The sequence below is a fragment of the Oryctolagus cuniculus genome, chromosome 12 (assembly GCF_964237555.1).
Source record: "Oryctolagus cuniculus chromosome 12, mOryCun1.1, whole genome shotgun sequence".
NCBI lineage: Eukaryota > Metazoa > Chordata > Mammalia > Lagomorpha > Leporidae > Oryctolagus > Oryctolagus cuniculus.
The window spans coordinates 57229504-57256555 of record NC_091443.1 but is presented as its reverse complement, the minus strand read 5'-3'; the positions used below and the strand labels follow the sequence as shown (position 1 = coordinate 57256555).

General features: G+C 41.0%; 1 protein-coding gene across 6 annotated transcripts in view; it reads right to left on the bottom strand.

Annotated features, from left to right (window-relative positions):
• FMN1 (formin 1) overlaps positions 1–27052 on the bottom strand; it is a 481578-nt gene that overhangs the window by 48614 nt on the left and 405912 nt on the right. For all 6 annotated transcript variants that reach the window (XM_051822097.2, XM_070053344.1, XM_051822098.2 and 3 more), the window contains 2 exons: positions 10546–10597; positions 5583–5732 (listed from right to left, as the gene is read on the bottom strand). In XM_051822097.2, the coding sequence (XP_051678057.2) occupies positions 5583–5732; positions 10546–10597 (202 nt within the window). The remainder of the gene's footprint in view (positions 1–5582; positions 5733–10545; positions 10598–27052) is intronic.

Sequence of the window (27052 nt, the reverse complement as noted above, 5' to 3'; positions counted from 1 at the left end):
AGGCACAAGAGACCTCGAATAGCTAAAGCAATCTTGTACAACAAAAACAAAGCCGGAGGCATCACAATACCAGACTTCAGGACATACTACAGGGCAGTTGTAATCAAAACAGCATGGTACTGGTACAGAAACAGATGGATAGACCAATGGAACAGAATTGAAACATCAGAAATCAATCCAAACATCTACAGCCAACTTATATTTGATCAAGGATCTAAAACTAATTCCTGGAGCAAGGACAGTCTATTCAATAAATGGTGCTGGGAAAACTGGATTTCCACGTGCAGAAGCATGAAGCAAGACCCCTACCTTACACCTTACACAAAAATCCAATCAACGTGGATTAAAGACCTAAATCTATGTCCTGACACCATTAAGTTATTAGAGAACATTGGAGAAACCCTTCAAGATATTGGCACAGGCAAAGAATTTCTGGAAAAGACCCGGGAGGCACAGACAGTCAAAGCCAAAATCAACTATTGGGATTGCATCAAATTGAGAAGTTTCTGTACTGCAAAAGAAACAGTCAGGAGAGTGAAGAGACAACCGACAGAATGGGAAAAAATATTTGCAAACTATGCAACAGATAAAGGGTTAATAACCAGAATCTACAAAGAGATCAAGAAACTCCACAAAAACAAAACCAACAACCCACTTAAGAGATGGGCCAAGGACCTCAATAGACATTTTTCAAAAGAGGAAATCCAAATGGCCAACAGGCACATGAAAAAATGTTCAAGGTCACTAGCAATCAGGGAAATGCAAATCAAAAGCACAATGAGGTTTCACCTCACCCCGGTTAGAATGGCTCACATACAGAAATCTACCAACAACAGATGCTGGCGAGGATGTGGGGAAAAAGGGACACTAACCCACTGTTGGTGGGAATGCAAACTGGTCAAGCCACTATGGAAATCAGTCTGGAGATTCCTCAGAAACCTGAATATAACCCTACCGTTCGACCCAGCCATCCCACTCCTTGGAATTTACCCAAAGGAGTTTAAATTGATAAACAAACAAGCGGTCTGCACATTAATGTTTATTGCAGCACAATTCACAATAGCCAAGACCTGGAACCAACCTAAATGCCCATCAATGGTAGACTGGATAAAGAAATTATGGGATATGTATTCTTTAGAATACTATACCGCAGTAAGAAACAACGAAATCCAGTCATTTGCAACAAAAAGGAGGAATCTGGAACACATCATGCTGAGTGAAGTAAGCCAGTCCCAAAGGGACAAATACCATATGTTCTCCCTGATCAGTGACAACTGACTGAACACCAAAAAGGAAACCTCCTGAAGTGAAATGGACACTATGAGAAATGGTGTCTTGATCAGCATAGCCCTGACTGCTAATGGACAACTTAATACATTATCCCTCATAGTATTTTTTTTGTCTGTTCTACTTAATATGACTGGTTTAATTCTGTAATTATCACACAGTTATTCTTAAGTGTTGAAAACTAACTGAAATGTGATCCCTGTTAAACATAAGAGTGGGAATAAGAGAGGGAAGAGATGTATAATTTGGGGCATGCTCGGGCTGACTTGCCCCAATTGGTAGAGTTGGAAACATACCAGGGGATTCCAATTCAATCCCATCAAGGTGGCATGTGTCAATGCTATCTCACTATTCCAAGTGATCAATTTCAGTTCACAATTGATCATAATGAAAGGACTAAGAGTCAAAGGGAGCACATAAACAAGTCTAGTATCTGCTAACACCAACCGATAGAATAAATAAAGGGGAGAGTGATCCAACATGGGAAGTGAGATACTCAGCAGACTCATAGAATGGCAGATGTCCTAAATAGCACTCTGGCCTCAGAATCAGCCCTAAAGGCACTCGGATCTGGCTGAAAAGCCCATGAGAGTATTTCAGGCATGGAAAGCCAAGACACTCTGGCAAAAAGATCTCTGTGAGTGAGATCCCAGTGGAAAGAACAGGTCTTCAAAGAGGGAGGTGCCTTTCTCTGAAGGGAGGAGAGAACCTCCACTTTGACTATGACCGTGTCTAAACAAGATAAGAGTCGGAGAACTCAAGGGGCTTCCATAGCCTTGGAAACTCATGACTGGTGCATAGGGAGATTACTGATGCCATAAACAAGAGTGTCAATTTGTAAAGTCAACAACAGGAGTCACTGTGCACTTACTCCTCATGTAGGATCTCTGTCCTTAATGTGCTGTACACTGAGGCTTAATGCTATAACGAGTACTCAAACAATATATTTCACTTTGTGTTTCTATGGGGGTGCAAACGATTGAAATCTTTACTTAATGTACACTAAACTGATCTTCTGTAAAAAAAAAAAAAAAAAAAAAAAAGAAATTATCAATTCCCAACTTGACTCTCACTGGGATTAAACATGACAATAGGTCTGATCTGATTTCATCATCATTTAAAAAAAATCATCTATTATTTTTCACTTTATGTTTCTGTGTGGGAGCAAACTGTTGAAATCCTTACTTAAGGTATACTAAGCTGATCTTCTGTATATTAAGAGAATCGAAAATGAATCTTGATGTGAATGGAAGGGGAGAGGGAGTGGGAAAGGGGAGGGTTGTGGGTGGGAGGGACGGTATGGGGGGGGAAGCCATTGTAACCCATGAGTCGTACTTTGGAAATTTATATTCATTAAATAAAAGATAAAAAAAAAAAAGAAAGTAGAGTTTAATGAAAACATCATTTTCCATGTAATCTCTTCCTTTGAAAATACTATTATTAATTCTTAATTTTTCCCAGTGATTTTTCGGGTTTTAGTTGATCTTCAAATACGCTTAAAAATCAAGCAAGTTCAATTTCTTTTGATGGGATCCTAAGTTACAGAATTTTTTCCTTAAAAATTGTAAGTGTTATGTTGTCATGTTGTTTATTAATATAATTTTTAGGATGTCTTTGCACCAATTTTTTGTTAATGATGTTATGTCACCTCTTGACATTTATTGTTGTTGAGATTTATTGGATATCTGGGAGAAGTATAATAGAAAAATTATAACTTCAAATATCGTTAAATATGATATCACAACAAAGCAACCATATCATTTCTCATTTAATTATGGGAGAATTTACATGATTCTAACAATCTAAAGACTAAAATCTGTAACAAATAGAGGACGATTTAAACAAAAAATCCACCTATTTATCAATCAATTGGTTATACAGTAATATATACAATATGCTAACCTTTCTTAACAAGCATAGTTTTCTAAACAAGTTGCTTTCAAAAATATTTTATCAGCCATCATGAACTTTCAGAGCTGTTGTTTGAGGCTGGCAACCTTGGGGATCATTTCACATAGCAAGACGAGAAGAGCCCTGGAAGGAAGAGAGCCCTGAAACTGCTGACTGACAAAGACGGAGAAAAGGTCTCCTGAAGTTACAACCCTTTAAACATGTTGGTTTTGGGGCTGGTGCTGTGGGCACAGTGGGTTAAGCCGCTGCTTGCAATACCAGCATCCCAAATGAACGCCAATTCAAGTTTCAGCTGCTCTGCCTCCTATCTAGCTCCCTGCTAATACGCTTGGGAAGGCAGAGGAAGATGGCCCAAGTGCTTGGTCCCCTGCCACCCATGTTGGAGACCTGAATGGAGTTCTGGGCTCCTGGCTTTGGCAATGGCCCAGGCCTTGTTGTTGCAGACATCTGGGGATTGGGAGTGGAACAGAAAGTGGAGGATCTGCCTGTCTCTCTCTCCCTCTGTGTGCGTGTGCGTGTGTGTGTGAGAGAGAGAGAAAGAGAGAGAGAGAAGAGAGAGAGAGAGGGAAAGAGGGAGAGAGAGAATCTTTTATTTAAAAAAGGTATTTGTTTACAAGTATGAAGCAGGCAACTCACTAGCTGCAACCAGGAAGCAACGCTGCAAATGACTGTGACTCAGAGTCAGGGCAAATACCATTCTGAAGGGCAGCTGCACACCACCTCCATGGCAGACCCATAATTTGTTTGGTTTAACATCTGTGATAGTGTAAAGTCCTTCATTTGGAATGCAGCTTAGTATTTCAATGGAAGATTATGAAAATGAAAAGCAGTTCATTGCCTACTTGCTGGTCTTTTGTTTTGGGGGTATTTTTGGACTCCAAAGACAAACTCACTAAGGACTATGCTTAAAATAAAAAGTGCGAATTCCTAAAGACCATGGCTGGGTTTCCTTGCCTTAAAGGTGTGGACATGGAGAGCCCACTGGCTGGTGGCTGCCCTGTCACAGAGGAGCTGCTTGACTGCGACTTTCATGTAAGAACTTATTCCGCAGAAGCTCATTTTAGCTGACTTTAAAGGGCTAAATAAGCAGTGGTAGGGCCATAGTGATGAATTACATGCCAAGATTTTCAGTATTTCCTCATGTTATGCTCTACAATGTACTTTCTTAACAATGTCGCTTAAGTGTTCTCTGCTTCATCTTATCTATATAATGGATCTATTCAGTTTAGTCCCTGAGGTCCCAAAGAAGACATTTGTAAAGATCTTAGACTTCTTTGGAAAGAGAGTTGATTTTTTTAATTTCTTGAGAAAATATTTAGAGAGTAATATTGAAATCAAAATCTCTAAATTTTGATCCTCTTAAAAACAGTGTTATAAAGTAAAACAAATTAGTGCATATTTTGTGTGTACATATAAATACGAGTATATTATGTATATGTCTTTTATTCTATTACAAAGTGAAGAATAAAAGTCTTAAATTATGGGCTATCTGGTCTCAATGTTTGTGAGATATAGGTATTTTAAGTAAATTAATTGTTTCCCTACTTTGCAGAATGTTCTGCCTCCCTCCATTGCATTTTGAATGGCATTCATGTGTATTTGTTTTCCTGCAGAAGTAGCAAGACCTGTTTGCAGTTTAAATCCATGACACCCTCTTCATAACAATGCAACATTATCACAACAGTGATGAAGCAAAAGTGCTTTTTTTCCCAGATTACCAGCAATATATTCAATCTAAGGAGAATGAACACACACACACATACACACACACATGCACGCACGCACACATGCACACATACAGCCAATACTCAGAGTCGAGGTTTTTTTCTTCTACTCCCCAACTAATAAAATCAAGAGGCTGCAATGAAGCCGAGCGGCATGCAGTTTGATGTCCTCGGCAGGATACAGGGAGTCAGAAGTGGCGCTGTAAATCCAGCGCGGGACTTCAACACTGTGTGAAGTGTGGCCTGAGTCTCGGAGATTTCCCTTTGATGCAAGTTCAGTATATTAATGGGAAAAGCATTCCCTTTTATTTGTCTGTACTGTCTGCGACAGCAAGGCTGCCTCATTTAGCCTGGGCCAACATGAAAACACACAGGGAAGCAATCTGTTGCAAATTAGCACAACTCCCCTTTCATTTACTAGCTTGTAATTGGAAGGGGTTAAGAAAGTGTAACTGATCAGATTGTGCGAACATATCTGCTTGTGTGGACTGCAAGCTTTCCCTGCATTGCCCTAGGAACCTTGAGGCAATAATCCTTCCTGGGTGTCCACTTGATCCAAAAGAAAACACTGACACGTGTGAAATACGCACTTTGTTAGGTGTGAGCTGGCAGTTTCCTAGTCTCCAGAAAGGTATATGAATGCTTTTCGCAGGATCTTACCTTTCTTTTGATATGTTTTTACTCTCCCGTTTCCAAATTGTCTTGAAGTCACTGCAGAACTCATACCACACCATAAACACGTAGCTGGGGGTGATCTCCTTCTCACCAGACTTGGGCTTCATCCCAAAATATCCTACTGTTGTTTCAAAACTGCATGATACAAGAGAAAAAAAATGCAGGGAGGTAGAGGTTAAGCCACTGTCAACACCAAAACCCACTTGGCTGAGCAGAGGAGACACTGTGGGGAGTCTCTCACATGTGTATTATCTACAAGGAGCTCGACATATACTTACTAGAACTTATCCTAAGCCTCAGAAAACCCGTTTGCTCAAATTTATTTGCCAAGAAATGCAACTTGATTGGGGGATATTCTTGGGCATATCTTATTGGTATATAAAAAAAATAGCATGCATAACTCCAGGGGTGCATGCAAATTAAAATTTGGAGTTTGTTCTTCATCTCAAATCCATTTTCTCTTCATGTTATGTTTGATGATTATAGGTAAGATTAATGACACACTGATTTTGTAGCATTGGCAGTGGTCATTGAGATAGCCCATTGAGAGTTAATTTGTTGGATGTTTCAAGAAAACCAGTTCTATCCTTATTCTGACCTACACTGGCTTCGTAATCCAGGATCAATGGCTCTGCATCTCTCTCAATGTTCTCAAGGGCAAAATAAGACATGTAGATTATATGATCTTTAAGAGGGTTCCATTTGAAAGATTGATATGATACAAGAATAGAAACTACCAACACACAAAGGTAGGCATGATTGTGGGCATAGAAAAGTTTGTATAAAAATCCATCTTGGATCTTGAAAAATGGTCTCCAATCTGATAAGAAAAGAACTTGGGTTTTTCAAAGTAGATTCCCACACTCTACTAAGACCTACCCCAAGGAGCTCACTGCACAACAGATTACCCGGGCCTCCCAAGCAGTCCTTCTTGGAGGCACTAGCTTTGCAGCAATTTATAGCCCTGAACTCAATCTTTCCCTCTCACCCCCACCCACCCTAAGCCTCACAAGCTCATTTGCCATAAGCAAGAACACTTAAATAAATGACCCCTTTTCTAGGGTGTTGGAAACTAATCAAAGCAGGAATGGCTGGCCAGGTTTATTACTCAGTGCTCTATCATCTGTTCAGACACAGTGCATTTTTGTGGCCATCCTGAATACTGAGTTTCTAATGGAACTCTATTCAACAGTGATTGTAAAACTCTGACGCCCTGTTACTATTATGCAGCATACTTTCATCTCCGTCTTGGTTATTGGGCAATATGTATCTCATAAGGTTTTATCACATTTCACAGATGAACTGTTAATTGATTCCATGGCTATGGGTAGGTGAGATCCAAGCTGGAGCTGCAGCTCTGAGTCCCATAAATTCTTTGTGCTTCTGTAAATAATAAATCTGCTTTTAATGCAAATTAAAACTACTGGTCAGGGAATTTTGGCCCCCAGTTATTAAATGACTAGAAGTGCCTAAGTAGAGAAAGGCAACAACTGCAGTGATCTCTTTTAAGGGACTCTCTTATAATTCCAAACATACACATTCTGGAGAAAAGGCAAGAAAAGAGCAAAGTTCACTCTTGCCCCAGGCATAACCCCTAATTCCACGGCAGTCAGAACACTGATAAATACAAATGGCCTCTCTACAGCATGCACCTTTATTTCATCTAAAATGAAAACTAGGCTGAAGGTAGTACATAAGTGGAGGATTATGTAACCTAAAGGAACAGGCCATGGATGTCTATAAAGTCATAGGACTAAAATTCAAAGAGATTTACAGGTTGACCTGTCTAACATTTTCATTGAATGGATGAGGAAACAGAGGCTTGGAAGGACTGAGTGACCTGTGCCTGCCCAGACTCCTTGTGAAATTTTCTTTTTACTCTCCCAGGCTTGATAACACAGGCAGTTAGGAAGTGGCACGATCATTGTCCCCATTTACACTCCAGACCCAATTGCCCTCCGCAGCACACATAACCGGCATCATCACAGGACGACTATTCTCTCTCCTCCTTATGCTCACTTTTCTTGCAGAGCTACAGTTAACTTGCGCATTCACAGAGAAAAAAGTATTCAGAGGGACTGGCGATCTTGTTCCGCAGCAGCGGATGGTGAAGAGCACAGGGTGTCCCTGTCACTGTGCTCCGTCTGTCACCCCAACACCTCTGGCATGCTTTCTAGCCTAGATGGTGAGACCAATACATGGAAAACACTGGTGAGGTGCAGAGCACAACACTGCTGTTTGGTGGTCATCACAGAGCCTGAGAGAAGCATGTCATGGTCCTGGGGGCCTCGCTTTCCCCAGCTCTCAACTGAAGCTAGAAGCCAACCACTACCCTCACTGCCGCGATCCCTCGGGGTTGGCGAGGCCTTGCTTGCTTACCCTCTTTTCCAAGGGGGTGAAAACGAAAAAAATTACTGAATTTCAGCATTTTTCCCTCTCTCTGTTTTGGAAACTAAGAAAGCAAGTGAACCTCTTCAGAAGAAAGAAAGCAAACAGAGTCCCCGAGGATTGCTTGGCTTTGGCATTCTGCAACTTCGACTGAGTCGCTCTGAGGATGTGCCTTGGTTGATTTCCATGTTAGCCCTTTGTTTAGGAAAAAGCCAAAAGCGAGACTGTGAACCTACGACTATCTGATAAGGTCTAGACTACTGTCCTTCCCAGACAAAACCCTCCGCATTTCAAATTCAGGTTTGATTCACAGAAGACTGATTGTTGAAAAGCTTCTGAGACTGGGGCAGGAAAACTGCTGACACTCAGTGACTAGGAGAATTTTCTCCATCAGACAGGAAGAAACACAGGGTCCATCATGCTTTTCAAATTTTCTGTTCATCAGCAGATCGCTCTTAAAGAGCTTTCAACTTAAAAACATCGATTTCTGATCATGCTTTGTTTTCTATAACTTTTTACTTCATTCTTTTTCTCTCTGCCATAATTCCTTGTCTGATTTGTATCTTTTTAATTAGGCCCAACATTTTTAAAAGTACAGATGATGATGATATCAAAGAGCCCATAGCAAAGTGAACTGTTTTACTTTCGTAGTGCTGAGATGCTGAAGTGGAACACATATCCACTTATTGTTTTACATGCGTGCTTTCAGAAACTGCTTAGGAAAAGCAAATATTCCCTAGCCTCAGAGTAAATTGTTTCTCTTGAGAATAAAACATAGGAATTTACTAAATCTCACACGAATATTGCAACACTGACCACAACCTCCTTAAAGAGTGTAACCAAACAACTGTGGTTTCTACATTAAAGATGGGATCAAACATATTTCATGTATGACATGAAAGCTAGACTACCTTCACCACAAAGCCACGGAAAACGCTGACAACCAGAATTTATGACTCCTCTCAGCATAGCTAATGCACAGCAGCAGCTTCAGCCCCTCTAAGGTGGGCCCCCTTTTCCGAAACTCAGGGTCTTGAAAAAGGATTAGAAATCCGACATCCACCTTGGAAGCTGAATTTCGGTTTGGCCTGATCCCAGTGTGTCCTTGTTGATGGTCTCTTCTATACATGCTGAGTATTTCTGTAATGTAACTCACTAGTTTCACTAGTTTATGCACTGAGGAAGGGGAAACCTAAGGCCAACAGTGGGGCACAAAAATCTAAAAGCATAACCAGGTAATTGTCTTACTTTTCAGCGATTTTTTTTATGACACGATAATATCCATGGTTCAAGAACATGTCTGCACATAGAAAACTACGAGATTTGCCTTCCCCTTGCTTTCATCAGCATTTTAATTTTATTGGCAATTACACTGGGAAGCAGACCAAGATGTTGGTACCTGTCAAAGCAGGGCAGACAGCACTGTCTATGGGCTTTCTGAACTCTTGGAAATTGAAGCTAGATTGGAGAAAAATGGCTCATTTCTAGTCTGTTCATTTGTACTTCAATCCTAAGCTGGAAAACTCTTCTCAACCACTGATAGAGCTCATTTCTCTTTAGCTGCTGGTTTCTGCCTCTACCTACTTCTCATTTAATCTTCTAGTACTTTTAGAATTGGTACCAGGAAAATGTTTGAATACAAATGAATACAAACTAAGTCTGCCCTGAATATGAGAATGCCTCGGCGTACTCCCAATCATGCTTGAAACAGGGAGAGTCAAGTTGACTAAAACTCCTAAGAGATCAGAACCATCAATTTTTAGGTTCCACTGAGTGGAGCACGAGGTTCTGCTCTGACATCTATCGAGAGAAGAAGAGCAAGGAAGAGGACTGAAGTGGATGAGAGATTAGACGGAGGATCTCCAAGGTCTCTCTCAACTTCTGGGAGGTTGGGGACTTTCCTTATATAGAGGCCAGTGCCTTCTTCCCACCTGTCCCTTGACTACAATATCCTCTAGGTTCTGAGAAAAGACATAAGTCTCTTAGGTATTTGCAACAATGGTTAGAGTTAGTTCATTGTAATGCTAAGAAAGATTAAAATATACCTAACTTTAGTTCAAGAGTAGAGGCAAATGCATAGAATAGTGTCATGACAGGTATGTAAGGCAGGTGATCTAGTTCTGGGTGATTCCTTGCCTCCTGAGGAAAACCATCCCCAAGTCCATTACAAAACCTACATTCTAGCTCCTGACCGCGTCTTGCTTGTCATGGATGTATCATGGATGTACAGTCTTAACAAAGCCAAAATAATGGCTAGCAGCACAGTAGGAAAGTGAAACAAGCCAGTCACAGAAAGACCAATGCTGCACAACTCTACTTACATGAAGTACCTAGTGTGGCAAAAGTCCAGAGAAAGAAAGCAGGATAGCAGCTGCCAATGGCTGAGGGGAAGGGAAATAGAGTTCGAGTTTAACAGGTACAGAAATTCAGTTGGGGAAGAAGAAAAAGTTCTGGAAATGCATGGTTGCACAGCAATGTGAATGTGCGTAATTCACATAATAATAAAGGATAAAGAATAGCTAATCAAAGAAAGAACTGGGGTCAGAGCAGAGCTACTTACCTTTTCTGTGCATTCTCCAAGTGAGTTTCTTCCATTTTATGCTCCTTTTTAGCTGTAAAAGAGAAATAATTATGACTAACATGATTTTCATCCATCACACCTTTTGGAAAATCTTACAGCTTTGACTCACTCATTATCAAAGTAAGCCTGAATTTAGGAGTTGCAGCCACATGTCCTGGAGAGAGCATTCGATTTGATACAGCTACCACACTGCTTGCCTGAAAACAGCTATGGCTAAAAGTGAAAAAAGAACTGACTATTTCCTTTGGGACACGTTTGAGGACAAAGGGGAGATACTAATAACTGTACCTGGACAAAGATATATATTGGAAAAATCCTGAGCAGATGCACACATGAAGTAACCCTAGAGATAGCTGGTCTCTTTGTGAACCTGGTCCTGTGCTTCCCTCAACTTCTACACACACACACACACACACACACAATCCAGTATCACTTGCTGCAGTTTTGCCTGGATACAAATGAATTCATGAGAATTACTACACATACTTCCTCCACGCTCCAGTCCTGTTGGCAGTCTGGGGAAACCTATGGAATCCTTTCTCAGAATAATGTTTTTACATTCAATGAAAAAACATACATGGTGGGGCAGATATTTGGCATAGAAGTTAAGATACCACTTAGGATGCCCTTATCCCATATCAGAGTACCAGGATTCAAGGCCTGGCTCCATTCCCAATTCCAGTTTCCTACTAATGTGCACCATAGTAATGGGTTCAAGTATTTGAGTTCGTGCCACACACATGGGAGACCCAGACTCTGGACTCTCGGCTTTGGCCTGGCTTATGTTTTGGGCATCTGGGGAATAAACCAGCAGATAGAAGATCATTGTCTCTTTCTTTCTGTCTTTCAAGTAAATCTGAAAAATTTTTAAATTTGGGGCCAGCACTGTGATGTAGTGGGTAAAGCTGCTGCCTGCAGTGCTGGCATCCCATATGGGCACCAGTCCGAGTCCTGGCTACTCCACTTCCAATCAAGCTCTCTGCTATGGCCTGGAAAAGCAGTAGAAGATGGCTCAAGTCCTTGGGCCCCTGCACCTGGAGGGTGCAGCACAGCTCTAGTTGTTGTGGCCATCTGGGGAGTGAACCAGTGGATGGAAGACCTCCCTCTCTCTCTCTCTCTCTGCCTCTGCCTCTCTGTAACTCTGCCTTTAAAATAAATAAATCTTTAAAAAAATGTTTAAACTTAAAAAAAACCACACACAATAACTAAGGAAATCAATGATACTAAGATATAATTCTGAATCTACAGATAAAGAACAATGCTCTGTAGAAATTATTTAATAATTGGCTTCAGTTTTGAGTTTTTTTTTTCAAAGATTTATTTATTTATTTGAAAGGCGGAGATACAGAGAGGCAGAGGAAGAGATAGAGAGAGAGAGAGGTCTTCCATCTGCTGGTTTACTCCCCAGATGGCCACAATGGCTGGAGCTGTACCAATCTGAAGCCAGGTACCAGGAGATTCTTCTGTGTCTCCCATGTGGGTGCAGGGGCCCAAGGACTTAGGCCATCCTCTACTGCTTTCCCAGGCCATAGCAGAGAGCTGGATCAGAAGAGGAGCAGCCAGGACTCAAACTGGCACCCAAATGGGATGCCTGCACTGCAGGCGGCAGTTTTACCTGCTACACTACAGCACCAACCCCTTGAATAGTTCTTTTTCATAGTCTTCTCTAACAGATCATAGTGCTATGGATAATAATACCATTCTTATAGTTTTAAAATGTTTAGGAAAATAGGCAAATTGTAACATAATCTACATAAGCTTTAATATTCCTTTCATTTAAGGTTACAATCACAGAAAAGTAAATGAACCAAAAACTCATATTCACGGTCTTTGTTGTGATACCACATGGAAGTCATTAAAAGACATGAAAACATCTCCACTTTTTAAAAAGATTTATTTATTTATTTGAAAGTCAGAGTTACACACAGAGAGAAGAGGTATATATATATATACAGAGAGGTCTTCCATCTGCTGGTTCGCTCTCTAATTGGCCGCAACAGCCAGAGCTGTGGTGATCCGAAGCCAGGAGCCAGGAGCTTCTTTCAGGTCTTCCCATGCAGGTGCAGCAATCCAAGGTCTTGGGCATCTTCTACTGCTTTCCCAGGCCACAGCAGAGAGCTGGATTGGAAGTGGATTAGCTGGGACTGGAACAGGAGCCCATATGGGATGCCAGTACTGCAGGCAGCAGCTTTACTCACTACACCCCAGCGCCGGCCTGACCATTTTGTTAAGTTTGCCTCTGCCATTCACTTCCTGTGTGACTGTGGCTTAGATATTCATGACCATATAGTTATTGTCTCGTCTGTCCTATGTGAAGAGTCACAGTGACTACAGCCAGGAAGCTGTCATAAAGACTGAATGAGGTACCACATGTAGAGTGCTTAGTACATGATAGGTGTTCAATATTTCACAGGCAGGCATTATCAGTACTCCATCATCATCATCATCTTCATCTTCATCTTCATCTTCATCGATTTTAAAATCTAAGCTTTAACAAGTTGCCTTCTTGCTCACATCTTTCCAAAAGCTTGCCATCAATCTTGGGAGAATAACTCAAGTCTTCATTTTCCCAGAAGACCCTATAAGGCTAGTCCGTGGCTCCTCGGTGATGTCACCTCCACTTCCACCTGCTTGTTCTTTCCTGCCTCGCTAGTAGGCTTGCTGCAGCTTGAGCACAGCAAGCCCATGCACCTGATGATCTCTGCACCTGCAGTTCTTCCCTCCCTGTCCACAGTCTCTGAACCATTGGTTCCCTCACCATTCTCAGGTCTCAACTCAACCACCACCTTCTCTGGCCTCACTAAATAAATGATCATCCTTTATCACTCACCATCCACCCCTGCCCCTCTTGTCTTACCTTTCTTCCCCATAGCCTCTAACTATCTGCCACATATTCCTCTACTCATTGTTTATTGCACAACTGAATGTAAGTGCTAGAAGAGCAATATCTGACTTGCTTTCTGTTATAATCTTAAATGTGGAAAAAAAATCTATGTGTTAAATCAGTTATTTCAGAATAAAAATGTATGTATAAGTTGAGCATACCTAATGCCCAACCTGTAAAGCCTATTCACATATTGCAAAATCTGAAGAACTTTGAAATCTGAAATACATCTGGTTCAAGCATTTTGGATAAAGGACACTCAAATTGTATTGGATAAAGCTTGCTTAAGAAGAGACAGATTGCCTTTCCTAAATGTCTAAATTTATATTTAGAATACAAACAAAAGCTACAGAAGACGATGAGGCTGAGGATACACTATGATGTTTAAATGCAGTAAATTTAAGTGAAGAAAAATTATTTTGTTCTATATGAAAATGATTTGGCTTTCATAAATACACCAATTTAGGTGAAATTAAATCATAGTGATGCCTGTTTTTGCTGTGTGGTTCTCTCCCCAACCCTGAATCCAATACTCATAGCAATAAATTCTGTGAAATAGTCTGTTACTTAGCCAATCAGATACAAAGAAGTTTCTTGTGTCTCTCCTAGGCTACCAAAATGTGAAACAAACGAGTGATTTGTTCTTAATCAGTGATTTTAGACTATGTGCATGGCTAAACAGGAGGGAAAATTCCTTTGAGGCTTGCGTGATCTTCCAGGAGTGTGTTTGCTATTTCCATCACCAGAGGGTTTCTAACTGGCCACTTCCAAGCTGTGCTAAGTAGACTGTGGCCAAGCCGTCACCATGGGTGAAAGTATTGAAAAGAAATACAGTATACAAATGTTAGATAAGATTTTGCCACAGATTTACGAATGTGGTGAGTTGGAAAATCACCCAGATACAAAAGGAGATACTATTAAGGGACAATGCATACTGCAGAATCTATGAGTGCTTAGGGAAAAGAACCTTTAGCAAAATGAGAAGAACCCAGAAATTTCCATTTTGGTAAGTAAAGGGACCATGAACAAATGGAAAAGGGATCAACACTCATGGCATGACTTGGACTCTCCGCCACTCTAAAATATTTCTCCTGCCATAATGTGTGAAACTTCCAACCATGTCATTATACATTTCAAATCTTCAAAATGCCCCATCTAAGAAAAAACAAATGAATTGCCTGGGAAGAAAGTGTTTGGAGCCACAAACTCAAATTCCAATACCATCAACAAGTAAGTTGATTGTGGATCAGAGATTAAAAAAAAAAAAAAAAAAAAAACCAAAAAACAAAAAACAGAATTCCAAGATTCTATTATTGGTTTCTTGATACTGGTGACAGTCTTAGAGTGAGTGAGTAAGTGATAGGGAATAGTACGGAAATGGGAAAGCTATGCCTCATTTAAGAAAGGACAGGTACTTGGCCTAGTTACAAGATCTACTTTTTTGACAGGAGCTAGAAAGAGATTTTCCCCTAAAGACAGCTGGGATTGGGCCAGGGCCGAAGCCAGGGTTTGGAACAATCCAGGTCTCCCATTGAGTTGGAAGAACCCAACTGCTGGAGCCACCCACCATCACTGCCTCACAGGATTTGCCTTGGTAGAAAGCTGGCTGGCCGGTGCTGTGGCTCACTTGGCTAATCTTCCACCTGTGGTGCAGGCACACCGGGTTCTAGTCCTGGCCAGGGCGCCAGAATCTGTCCCGGTTGCTCCTCTTCCAGTTCAGCTCTCTGTTGTGGCCTGGGAGGGCAGTGGAGGATAGCCCAAGTGCTTGGGCCCTGCACCCACATGGGAGACCAGGAAGAGGCACCTGGCTCCTGGCTTTGGATCAGTGCAGCGTGCTGGCTGTAGCACGCCAGCCATAGCGGCCATTTGGGGAGTGAACCAATGGAAGGAAGACCTTTCTCTCTGTCTCTCTCTCTCTCACTGTCTAAAAACTCTGCCTGTCAAAAAATAAAAAAAAAAGAAGATTCTGTGTGGCTCAGGGAATTAGGCATGCCTGGGCAGCCAGACCATGCCATACAGCATGCCATATTGGCACCATGCACAAAAAAGGAGAGATAACATTGAAATTAAAGATGGCACGTCTTGGATGGAAACTGTTCTGACCCTAAAAGTTTAACTAGTAGTAGCCCTGAATCTATGTATGAGATTTCCTTAATATTCTATTCTACAAAGCTACAAGGATAATATATGTATTCGTGTGCTTCTTTGTTCAATTTCAAAAAGTGTATAGTGAGTGCACCGGGGTAGGTGAGCTCTCAGAATAAATTTGGAAGGGGTTGTCAGATAATGACATGTCACCAGGGGAGACAGGAAAATAACAGACATTCCCTCCCCTTGCTCTTTTCTTCCATCTCTCATTCACAAATAACTGTCTCATTGTCTGAAACAAGCTAAATCTCATTCTGTTAAAAATCAGGGAAATAGTAGCAGCATTGATGATTGTTTCAAGTTTTCAAGATAAGAGCGATGCAGAAAACAGGTCAGAGGACTAAAACAGATTTTCTTCACATCAGTTCTGTCCTCCAAACTTGTTATCAAGGCTATATGCACACTCTGATGATGGTGCATCTGTAAAAGTGCTTGGGGAACCAAAAAGAAGTTTCACATCACCCCAGTTAGACTGGCTCTCAGACAGAAATCAACAAACAACAAATGCTGGTGAAGATGTGGGGAAAAAGGTAGAATGTAAACTGGGGTAGCCACTGTGAAAGGCAGTATGGAGATACCTCAGAATTCTGTATATAGACCTACCATATGATCTGGTCATCTCACTCTAGGAATTTACCCAATTGAAATGAAACTGCATATGAATGAGTCATCTATACCCCCATGTTTAGTGCAGCTTAATCCACAATAGCTAAGATAGGGAATCAACCCAGATGTCCAGCAACTGGACTAGATGAAGAAACTATGGAATACTACACAGTGGTAAAAAAAAAATAAGGGATGCAACTGGAAACCATTATACTTAATGAAAAAAACTATCCCCAAAAGACAAACACCATGTGTTTTCCGCAATTTGTACTAACTAATAGAGTACCTTAGAGGTAATCTAAAAAAGTGAAATTGACATTTTGAGATGTGATGATTTTGAATAGCTCTTGTCTCGACTGTTGCAGAACAATGTTTTTTTCTTCATACTATTTGTTGAATGTTTTACCTAGTGTAGGGTTAATCTTAAAGAGTATAAAGTTAACTGAAAATAGATCTTTGTAAAAATTAAGAATGGGAATAGAAGAGAGGGGAGGAATAAGGGTAGAAACACAAGGCGTGAGGGAGGGTAGGGTGAAAAATATCACTATGTTCCTGAATGCATGCATATGAAATTTGTATACCTTAAGTAAAATTTTAGTAAAAGTGCTTGGGGAAAGTTGAGAGGTAAGTTTATCTACCTTTCACCTACAATATGTTTTCTGTTGTTGGTAGTACTATGTTCTTTTCTTAATTTTCTTCAAGGAGGAAAATCTTTTATTTCTATGTCACAGAGAGAAAGCAATGGCTTCTTTAGAAGGTGCTTTTTGTTTAAGAGATATTCATAGGCATTTTATTTAATATAGCCTGAACTGAGTAAAAACCACTTGGCTTGTCTAAGTCTTTAATGCCTTGGAATTTTGCTTCCTGGTTCATTTGATGGCCATTGTCTCCTTAGTTATCACAAAATCACCCCATAATAACAATTCTGAAATTCTTAAGTACTGTGGCCAACCTAATGAAGCAGAAATAGCTCTTTCTGTTGAATGGTTGTGGGCCCAAGGAATGCAAATCAGAATGAAGAGAGTTAAATGCCAAGTTTTAATCTCAACTCTGTTACTTCATATCATAGCCAAGTCCTGTGCATCATTTTGCAGTTTTTTCCTCTCTAAGTGGAGGAAATGATATCTACCTCCCACATGGCTGAGCAGGCACATAAAAGTATTTGGTTGAAGAGAATCTTTGACGTCAGACCTTTGATGGTTCAATGCCATGTTGAAGCTGCCTGGGGTTCAAACTATCAGTGAGTTGGCACAAAGTTAAATGCAGTATAGCTCAGTGTAAAGAGCTTGGGCTTTGCGTAAGGTAGACTAAGGTTGAATGTGTGCTCTGCCACTTATCGCATGGGTGACGTTGGGGAACTCACTTTGCTCCACTGGGCCTCATGCATTAAATGAAAATAAGACCTACCTTATAAGGTGGCTGTGACTATGAGATGCGAGATTAACCTGGTGACTAGCATAGCATGGGCACTTAAGAATGGAAGCCAATTATGATTAATGGTTAGAAGGAAATGCTAGTAGTCTGAGATGGTCAGTATGGAATTTCAGGCAAAATCTTTTTTATTTAGAATGTCCATGATGGCTCTCAGTAGACACAAATTTTGCTTGTGATCATTTTTTTTTATTTTTTTTATTTTTTTTTTATTTTTTGACAGGCAGAGTGGACAGTGAGAGAGAGAGACAGAGACAAAGGTCTTCCTTTGCTGTTGGTTCACCCTCCAATGGCTGCCGCGGCCGGCGTGCTGCGGCCGGTGCACCGCGCTGATCCGATGGCAGGAACCAGGAGCCAGGTGCTTCTCCTGGTCTCCCATGGGGTGCAGGGCCCAAGCACTGGGCCATCCTCCACTGCACTCCCTGGCCACAGCAGAGAGCTGGCCTGGAAGAGGGGCAACCGGGACAGAATCCGGCGCCCCGACCGGGACTAGAACCCGGTGTGCCGGCGCCACTAGGTGGAGGATTAGCCTAGTGAGCCGCGGCGCCGGCCAGTGATCATTTTCAATGCAGATCATTTGTCCTCTGCTCAAAATGTATTTTCCCATTTCATATACAAAGCCAATGTCCTTCCCAAGGCCTGTAAGGCTTTTCTTTAAAAGGATGTTCTTGTATTCTAATCTAAAGTCACATTATTTGCTGTTTCAGCTCACTGGTTTTATTTAATCCTCAGGACAGAAAGAAAAACTGATTTATAATTTCAAAAAATTTGAGAGTCAAGTAGGAATGGGTAGGTTGAAAGGAGAGGTACTTAGGATGATTCTCACCTAACACTATTTTTTTTCGCACTTAATAACCAATATTGTCTTTAATCTTTGACCTGATCAGCTGGATCACTTTCTTGATATCTAAACAAAGATAATGATACAGGGGTCTGATTTTACAAGATAAGTTTCCTGTGAGTAAAGATTCCTCCTTTAACCTCGAGATGCTACACCTGTGACAGGTTCCTGTGTTGTAGGGAATTCACCTCTCTGTATTGCCTCCAAAACCGTCACCGTAAGGAACAAAATGAATTATGACATCCTGGCTGCATGATTTTGTTGCTCTCCCTCCTCACAGGATGAAGCACACCTGCATTGCCTAGCAATTCCTTTGCAACCTGGCTCCTACCACTGCCGTTATTTGCCCAGTGCTCCTGTCATGTGTCAGTTCTTGCTATTCTCTGGACTCAATCTGCCCTCTCATGCCTTTATTTTGGGGCATGTTTTTTCTGCTCTGAATGTGTTCTCTTCCCTGGCCTTCTCCCTTCCTCTATACTCTCCACCCCTATTGTAAATATCTTCTCTTTCTTCAAAAATCATGCTTAAAAGTTCCCCCAAAGAATGAGACATATTTCTGTGGCACTTCAACAGCACTGCATCCCCCTAATTCCCTGTCCCAGGACAAAGAACAGTGTCCTGAGGTCACTGTTTTTTCACTAGACTGTACTTCTTGAGGGCTACGACCAAAATGAGTTCCGTAGACTTTCTTTGAACTAACACATAAGAGGCACCTCCTTCAGTATTTGATAGATGGGTGAACATATAACAGAGGGACCAGAACGTATGTCTTCATGTTGGGATCAGAGCCCACTGCTTAGCCTGGCAGTTTTTAACATTCCAGTTTCCATTACGACAACACTGTAGGAGGAGAGCAGCCCTGAAAGGCGAGAGAATACTTTGTCCATCCCCTTATGGCCTGTTTTGGATGGAAATATTTCATAGGTACAATGAACATTAACCCTCAAATTTCATCTGTCTCACACTGACTTTTTAAACATACTTGGAAAAGGGGAGGAGTTTTATAAGTAAAATGACACTTCCAGAAAATGTTCAGACTAACAATATTCAACATTTAAATGTTTCAAAATACCCAGAACTTTATTATTGAGAGTGCCACTCACACAGTGAGAGTGGCTGAAGAAAGAAGTTACTCTTCAGAGAAAGTGGGGTTTTTAATGCCAACATAATTAAGTCATATTTATGGATACCCATCTGGAAGGTAGTAAACGGTGAAATGAGGGGCAGGAACGGTGGTTGGAATATCTTCCTAGTATTCTTTACACAGGCTATTACACTTTAATATACCGTGGTTTATGGACCCGACATGGTTGGTGTAAACCAACAGGACCCACAGTAAAGAAGCTGTTTTTATTACAGCTCTACAAATAGAGGAGCTGGGTGATGCTAATGAGGGAACAAAGGGCCCCTACTCTACTTCATGTGGTATCCATTTGATGTGAACACAGCGGTCATTTTTCATTTCATAGAAAATCGCCCCGTCATGCACTTCCCAGGAGAGAAGTGCTTTCTTTTGCTAGCAGAGGTGACAATGGGAAGAGGAATAGCTTTTTAACATTTATTTGAGAGGGGGAATAGCACAGATATATGTAACCCTTGAGTTATATGGAGCTTTTACCCTTAGATTTTTTTTTTTCCTTTTGGTATGCTTGCCTATGGAGGACAATATCCTATCTAGTCTTGTTTTATCAGTTTTCCTGGTTGTGGTTAAACTGGAAGAATGAACTTTTGCAACCTGTCTCAGAGTTGGCATTTTTGAGTGTCTAGCTGCATGGCAACACTGAAGAGCTTAAGGGGCTGTTTGTGGGATTTTTGGTATAAATCGGTGTGAAGTTGGGTAATGAATGACATCTGAAGGTTTCTGATATATGAGTGTAGTGTGATTTCCAGGTCACCCACCTAAGTCTAAAGGAGACAATTAAGTGTTTGCTGTAAGTACCAAGTGAAAGACATCGTATCAGAAAACTCTGAAGAGATCTTTAGAGTCACAAAATCATAGAAGACCAGATAAAAAGACTGTAAAGGTTTTTCAGTGTTAACTCTCCTGGGACCACTTATTTCAGTCAGACTTCCCAGAGCTCTTTTTCATCATTTTTATCTGCACTTTCATTTGCTCTTCATGAGTGAATTTGAATAATTGCATGGCATCAAAGAAAAGCAAAATACTGGCAACTGCCTAACTTGGTCTCCTGGGGCTACTCTCAACCAGGGTTCTTCATTTAATGCAGAACACAGAAAATGATCTGGGCAGCTGTTCTCTCGGTTTCCCCATCTGCACATCACGTGCACCATTCTACGTGCTCAAGGAGATGCTAACTCCGTACATGTAAGGGTGTGCTTGGCGTAGTAGTGCTTATTTCCCACACCAATGGTTGAACAGGTCAGTCCTAGTAGAATCAAACTTACAGATGACTTGGGATCTTAATTTACATTTTCACACTTCCAAATATATGTATGATAACATTCAAATAGTGCACAAAATATTTTATAACAATTTGAGTTAGAAAGTACTGTGAAAAGTCTCTATGGTTACATACAAGGAGAATATTATTTTTTAGAATTTTTGATGACTATTTGTATAGGTGGATCAATACAGTTTAAGGAGTCATGATATATTCTGTGTTCATTTGGTTGCACATCTGGTCTGTGCTCTATGGTAAAACCATTGCAAAAGTGTATGTTTTATCAAGTCACAGTTCTGGGCGGTAATCACACTTGAGTACAGTTGGGGTCTAAATGAGGTCCATCTACATGGAAAAGTCAATCCCCTGGAAAGGTGCCAGACTTTTTAATATTTTTGGAAATATAACTGCAAGTCAGATAAGACTGTTCTCCCTTGTGTCTCCCTAATTAAGTTTTTAAACCATTCACCATACCAACAACACTCAGCCTTCAGACTTTGAGGAATCCTGGTCATTCTTAAAGAAAACCATTTAATTAGCAGCTAATACACTCCATTTAAAAAGATTTATTTATTTGAAAGGAAGAGTTACAGAGAGGCAGAGGCAGAGAGAGAGAGAGAGAAAGAGAGAGAGAGAGAGAGAGAGAGAGAGAGAAAGATCTTCCATCCACTGGTTCACTCCCCAGATGGCCACCATGGCAGAGCTGCACATATTGGAAGCCAGGAGCCAGCAGCTTCTTCCGGGTCTCCCAAGTGGGTGCAGGGGCCCAAGGACTTGGGCCATCTTCCACTGCTTTCCCAGGCCATAGCAGAGAGGTGGATTGGAAGTGGAGCAGCTGGGACTCGAACCAGCGGATATACAGGATGCCGGCACTGCAGGTGGTGGCTTTACTCACTAGGCCACAGCGCCAGCCCAGCAGCTAATATACTTTTACCCTTTCCCCTTTGTTTATGTGTAGTCCACTGATGTTCCTCAGTGTTGTACAACTCTCTGTACATAGTAATTTCTTGGCTTCAAGTTGCTACAGATGTGGTTCCTTCAGAAAGCTAAGACCATATAACCTCATTAATCTAGCTACAACCTAGGCAGACTATTTAATGCTACTGGAGAGAAAATGGATTCTGAAGTTGAGGAGGTGACTTTCCTGAGTTACACTAAGAGTGGTGGAATCCAGGTCTTCTCACTCATAATCTATTTTCAATGCCCTTTGCCGTCTCCTTTGGGGCACTGTTCTTTTCCAGAATCCTCACACACTCGATGATGACTTGGAGCTGCACTGTACTCCACATTTTCCACAGAAGTAAATACATCAGAGGGAAAGTTTCAAGATGGAATTTCAGCTTTCACTCTAAATTTCCTGATTCTTGATGCTTTAAAGCAGACCATGGGGGTAAAATTTTAGAATGATGTGGTGAGAGGCTTATTAACATTAATGGGAGTCAGGTGGTTGCATTCTCAAACAGGGTCTGAAATTCTGCATGTTATGCCATCTTCTAGGCCTATGTATAACTTTAATGTATCAACAGTAATAGAAGTGGCATGTCTTTTATAAAAATGTTTTTTTCTTAAGTTATTTTCACAGATAGTTCCAAAGAAAGCATATTTATAAGATATGATTTTCACTTAGAGAATAATTATCTATTAATCCTGCCTTCTTGCAATGCCTAACTTGTCTTCTAGTTGTCTTAAGGGGAAGACTCAGAGCTTCTCCTATGGACCTTTTTTGGGATGTCATTCAGGGATACTGAACTCTGTAGCCTCACTAGTCAGGGAGCAGTTATCATTTAACAAGTATTAGGCATTTTGCAAAGAAGCTATAGTTTTCTTTTTTTTTTCTTTTCTTTTCTTTTTCTTTTTTTTTTTACAGGCAGAGTGGACAGTGAGAGAGAGAGACAGAGAGAAAGGTCTTCCTTTGCCGTTGGTTCACCCTCCAATGGCCGCCGCTGCCCGCGCGCTGTGGCTGGCGCACCGCACTGATCTGATGGCAGGAGCCAGGTTATCCTGGTCTCCCATGGGGTGCAGGGCCCAAGCACTTGGGCCATCCTCCACTGTACTCCCTGGCAACAGCAGAGAGCTGGCCTGGAAGAGGGGCAACCGGGACAGAATCCGGCGCCCCGACCGGGACTAGAACCCGGTGTGCCGGCGCCGCAAGGCGGAGGATTAGCCTAGTGAGCCGCGGCGCCGGCAAGAAGCTATAGTTTTAAAAGAGGACTATTCCTTTTTTTTTTTTTTTTATCAAGAACCTTGGTAAAATTTCAAAAATAATGGGGTTTAGAGTCAAATTTTAAAGCACTATTTATTGATAAATTGCAAATATATTAATATTAGAAGATCTCCTTTCCCAAACAATTCTGTCCTATCTTGGTGTTAGCACTAGCATAATGTATAATTTCAGCATGTCATAGGCTGTGAGTTTTTTCTTTTCAATGTTATATTTAAATGCTTAGCATTTGAGACCATAAATCTAGTGTTTTTTTTTTTTTTGTTTTTGTTTTTTTTTGACAGGCAGAGTGGACAGTGAGAGAGAGACAGAGAGAAAGGTCTTCCTTTTGCCGTTGGTTCACCCTCCAATGGCCGCCGCTGCAGCCGGCGCACCGCGCTGATCCTGGCAGGAGCCAGGAGCCAGGTGCTTTTCCTGGTCTCCCATGGGGTGCAGGGCCCAAGCACCTGGGCCATCCTCCACTGCACTCCCTGGCCATAGCAGAGAGCTGGCCTGGAAGAGGGGCAACCGGGACAGAATCCGGCGCCCCAACCGGGACTAGAACCCGGTGTGCCGGCGCCGCAAGGTGGAGGATTAGCCTATTGAGCCACGGCGCCGGCCCCATAAATCTAGTGTTAATAAATCAGTAACCTGGCCGGCGCCGTGGCTCAATAGGCTAATCCTCCGCCTTGCGACACCGGCACACCAGGTTCTAGTCCTGGTCGGGGTGCTGGATTCTGTCCCAGTTGCCCCTCTTCCAGGCCAGCTCTCTGCTGTGGCCAGGGAGTGCAGTGGAGGATGCCCAAGTGCTTGGGCCCTGCACCCCATGGGAGACCAGGAAAAAGCACCTGGCTCCTGGCTTCGGATCAGTGTGATGTGCCGGCCGTGGCAGCCATTGGAGGGTGAACCAACGGCAAAAAGGAAGACCTTTCTCTCTCTCTCACTGTCCACTCTGTCTGTCCAAAAAAAAAAAAATCAGTAACCTGTTGCTCTGTTAATTAGCGAGAATGCCTACAAAAGCAGTGGGTAGTTAGAATTTTTAGCAGGTTCATGTGTAAAGCAGAAACCAGCTGTATACTCATTTTTCTTTCTAACTTAAAGTAGCACTCTTTAAAAGCAAGACTCTTTTTTTTTTGTTTTTATCTCATTTTTATTGATATTCAACAAATCTAAAGAAAGTACCTCATAACAAATTGAAAAAAAATTCTCTAGATTTTTACCGTAATTGTCTCTGATGATTTAGAGCTATCATTTGCTTCTCCATACCTTAACCTATCCACCCTCACACCGGATAGAATGAAGCCATACATTTAAGAACATCAGAGCTATTAAGAAACCTAAGAAATTACCTAATGTAAGCCTCTCACATTATAGTTTAAAATAAAGCTAAGTTAAACAACAGGAGCCTAAATAAATAGAAATCATGTTTTCCAATAATAGAATGGCCTACTGGACTGCATCTCCTTCCTGTACCACAGGCAACCCAAGAACAGTCAATCCACTGGCTGAGTAGTTGCTTATCAAGCAGGGTAAGATAACTGAGAGGAAAGATCAGATTGGTGGTGGTGGCAATGATGATGAACATTCACTGAGTACTCAGTGTGGCGGGTACTATGCTAAAGGGTTCATACTGATCATTTAATCTTTTCAACTCATATATAAGGTAGATTCTATATTATGTGGAATATAATGTGTGTATATATACACACACACACACACACACACACACATATATATATATATATATATATATATATATATATAAAATTGTAGAGCTGAAGCTTCAATTGCCCCATAACTGCTGACTTTTGGTAAATTGTTTAATTTGGCTAAGACTCAGTTTTCTAATCTATAAATGGAAGTAACAATATGACCTAAATTAGAAAGTTGTAATGATTGAAAGGTATTTGTAAAGTGCTTGGGCACTGCACCTGGCACATCATTCAGCAAATAAGCTACTACCACTACCCCAATTATTTGTTTCCCAGTGACCTTTGCTTGTCCAACCTCTTTTGGGTGCCTGAGACTTGTAAACACAACTGAGCATTCTATTTTTCCTTTAGTAACATGTATATCCTACAATGAACTCCCCAACATTTGAGGCACTCTCACTAGATCCACATACCCCGAACCACACTTGAAAAGAGTATCATGGGGAAAGTGCTATGACATAATTATAAGTGATAAAAAAGAATATAAAGCAGTAGATACGGTATGACTAAGATGATTTTAGAATGTTTACCAGAGCAATGGTATATAACTATAAAATTATTCTATCTATAAAAATCAGCGGTAATATACTAAAATATTATGGCTGATATTTCTTTCTGGTTAAATTTTTTTCCCATGTTTTAAACTGTTTTCCAAAAAATTAGCCTCATTTAATATAATCAGAAAAAAAGATGGCTGTTTGGAAGCAGCTGCAGAGCACATAGAATGTGAATGATTTACCCAAGGTTACACAGTTAATTTTGGGCAAAAAAGATGGAACTTGTCCCTTGAGCCTAATCTAGTTTTCACTATATCACAGATGCTCTTTAGATTCTTGCTTAAAAATGATAAAACTGCCATATCATTAGTGAATGGCACAATAGACATAAGTAATAACTGCATTAATGAGTTAAATTTAAATGGACAGTCAACCACAAGGAAGTCCTTTCTTTTTGCCTTATATACACACAAATGTGAAATTACACAATGTCTATATTCACTCCACATATTTTTATGAAATATACAGAAACCTGTCCAATATGAAGAATGATTTTAACCATATTACAAACAGTAAAATTTGGATAAAATCCATTATGCATGGTAGACATCTTAATAGTTTAAGATTGATCTTAACCTATCAAAAACTGAGAGGACAAAATCTACACTCATACATGAGATAAATACAATATGGCATCCCAAATTTTTCTTTCTCAGCTAAACCCTGACATCTTTGTAGCTTAAGATATTTGTTAAATAACTGAAGCTCTCCCTCTTGAAAATAATTGTTCAAGTGTCTAATCATAAAGTGAAAAGAACACAAGAATATCTTGTAATGATTCATGGGATTCCTCTTGATACCCTTGAAGCAGTCTTTTAGAACCCTGGCACAGGTTAAGTGTACTTAGAAAACTCTTCTACAGGGTCATAGAAACCGAAAAAATGTTTAAGTTTCTTCTTATTGGCTATGTGTTGAACATCAGGATATTTTTCACCTATTTTTCTGTCATTTGGTCAAGGATTTGTCATAGCTCTGAACAGAAATGGGGTCACTAGATGTGGCACCTAAGAATGACCATAAATTCGATAGGTATAATGTCACGAACTATGTAAGAGCAATGAAGGTAAGTGATGCTCTGTTCTCGGGTGATCTTTCCAAGAAAATGGAAGAACAGAAATTTACAAAGAAGGTACAGTGGAAGACATTTTCCACATTTAGTTTCTTCTACCAGGAGGAGACGTCCAAGACCATCAGCACCAACTGATCATTATCAGCGTCAGTAAAAGGAGACAAAGAAATGAGGCTTGGTTTTAAAAGTGATTACACTGACTACAAGACTGCTGGGTCAAAGTGCTAACATAGTGAGCTTCACAGAATTCCAGGCAAACTCCTCCAGAGTCACCCTCTAATAATATTGTTATTCTCTTGTAGAAAAGGCTTTTGTTAAAGAAAATCTGTATAAAAACTGAATAAACTATGCTGTGGTAACACCTTGAAAATGGACTGAATAAGAAGACAGGGGGTGTTCAGCCTAGTGGTTGAGACAACTGCCTTCCAAATCGGAGTGCCTGGGTTGGATTCTCAGCTCTGGTTCTTGACACCATCCTCCTGCCATAGCAGAGAAATGGCCCAGGTGTTTGGATTCCTGTCACCCATCTCGGAGACCTGGATTGTGTTCTGAGCATCTGGCTTTGGCTCTGGCCCAGCCCCAGCCCCAGCCACGGTGGGCATTTGGGGCATGAACTGGTGGGTGGGAGCTTGTTTT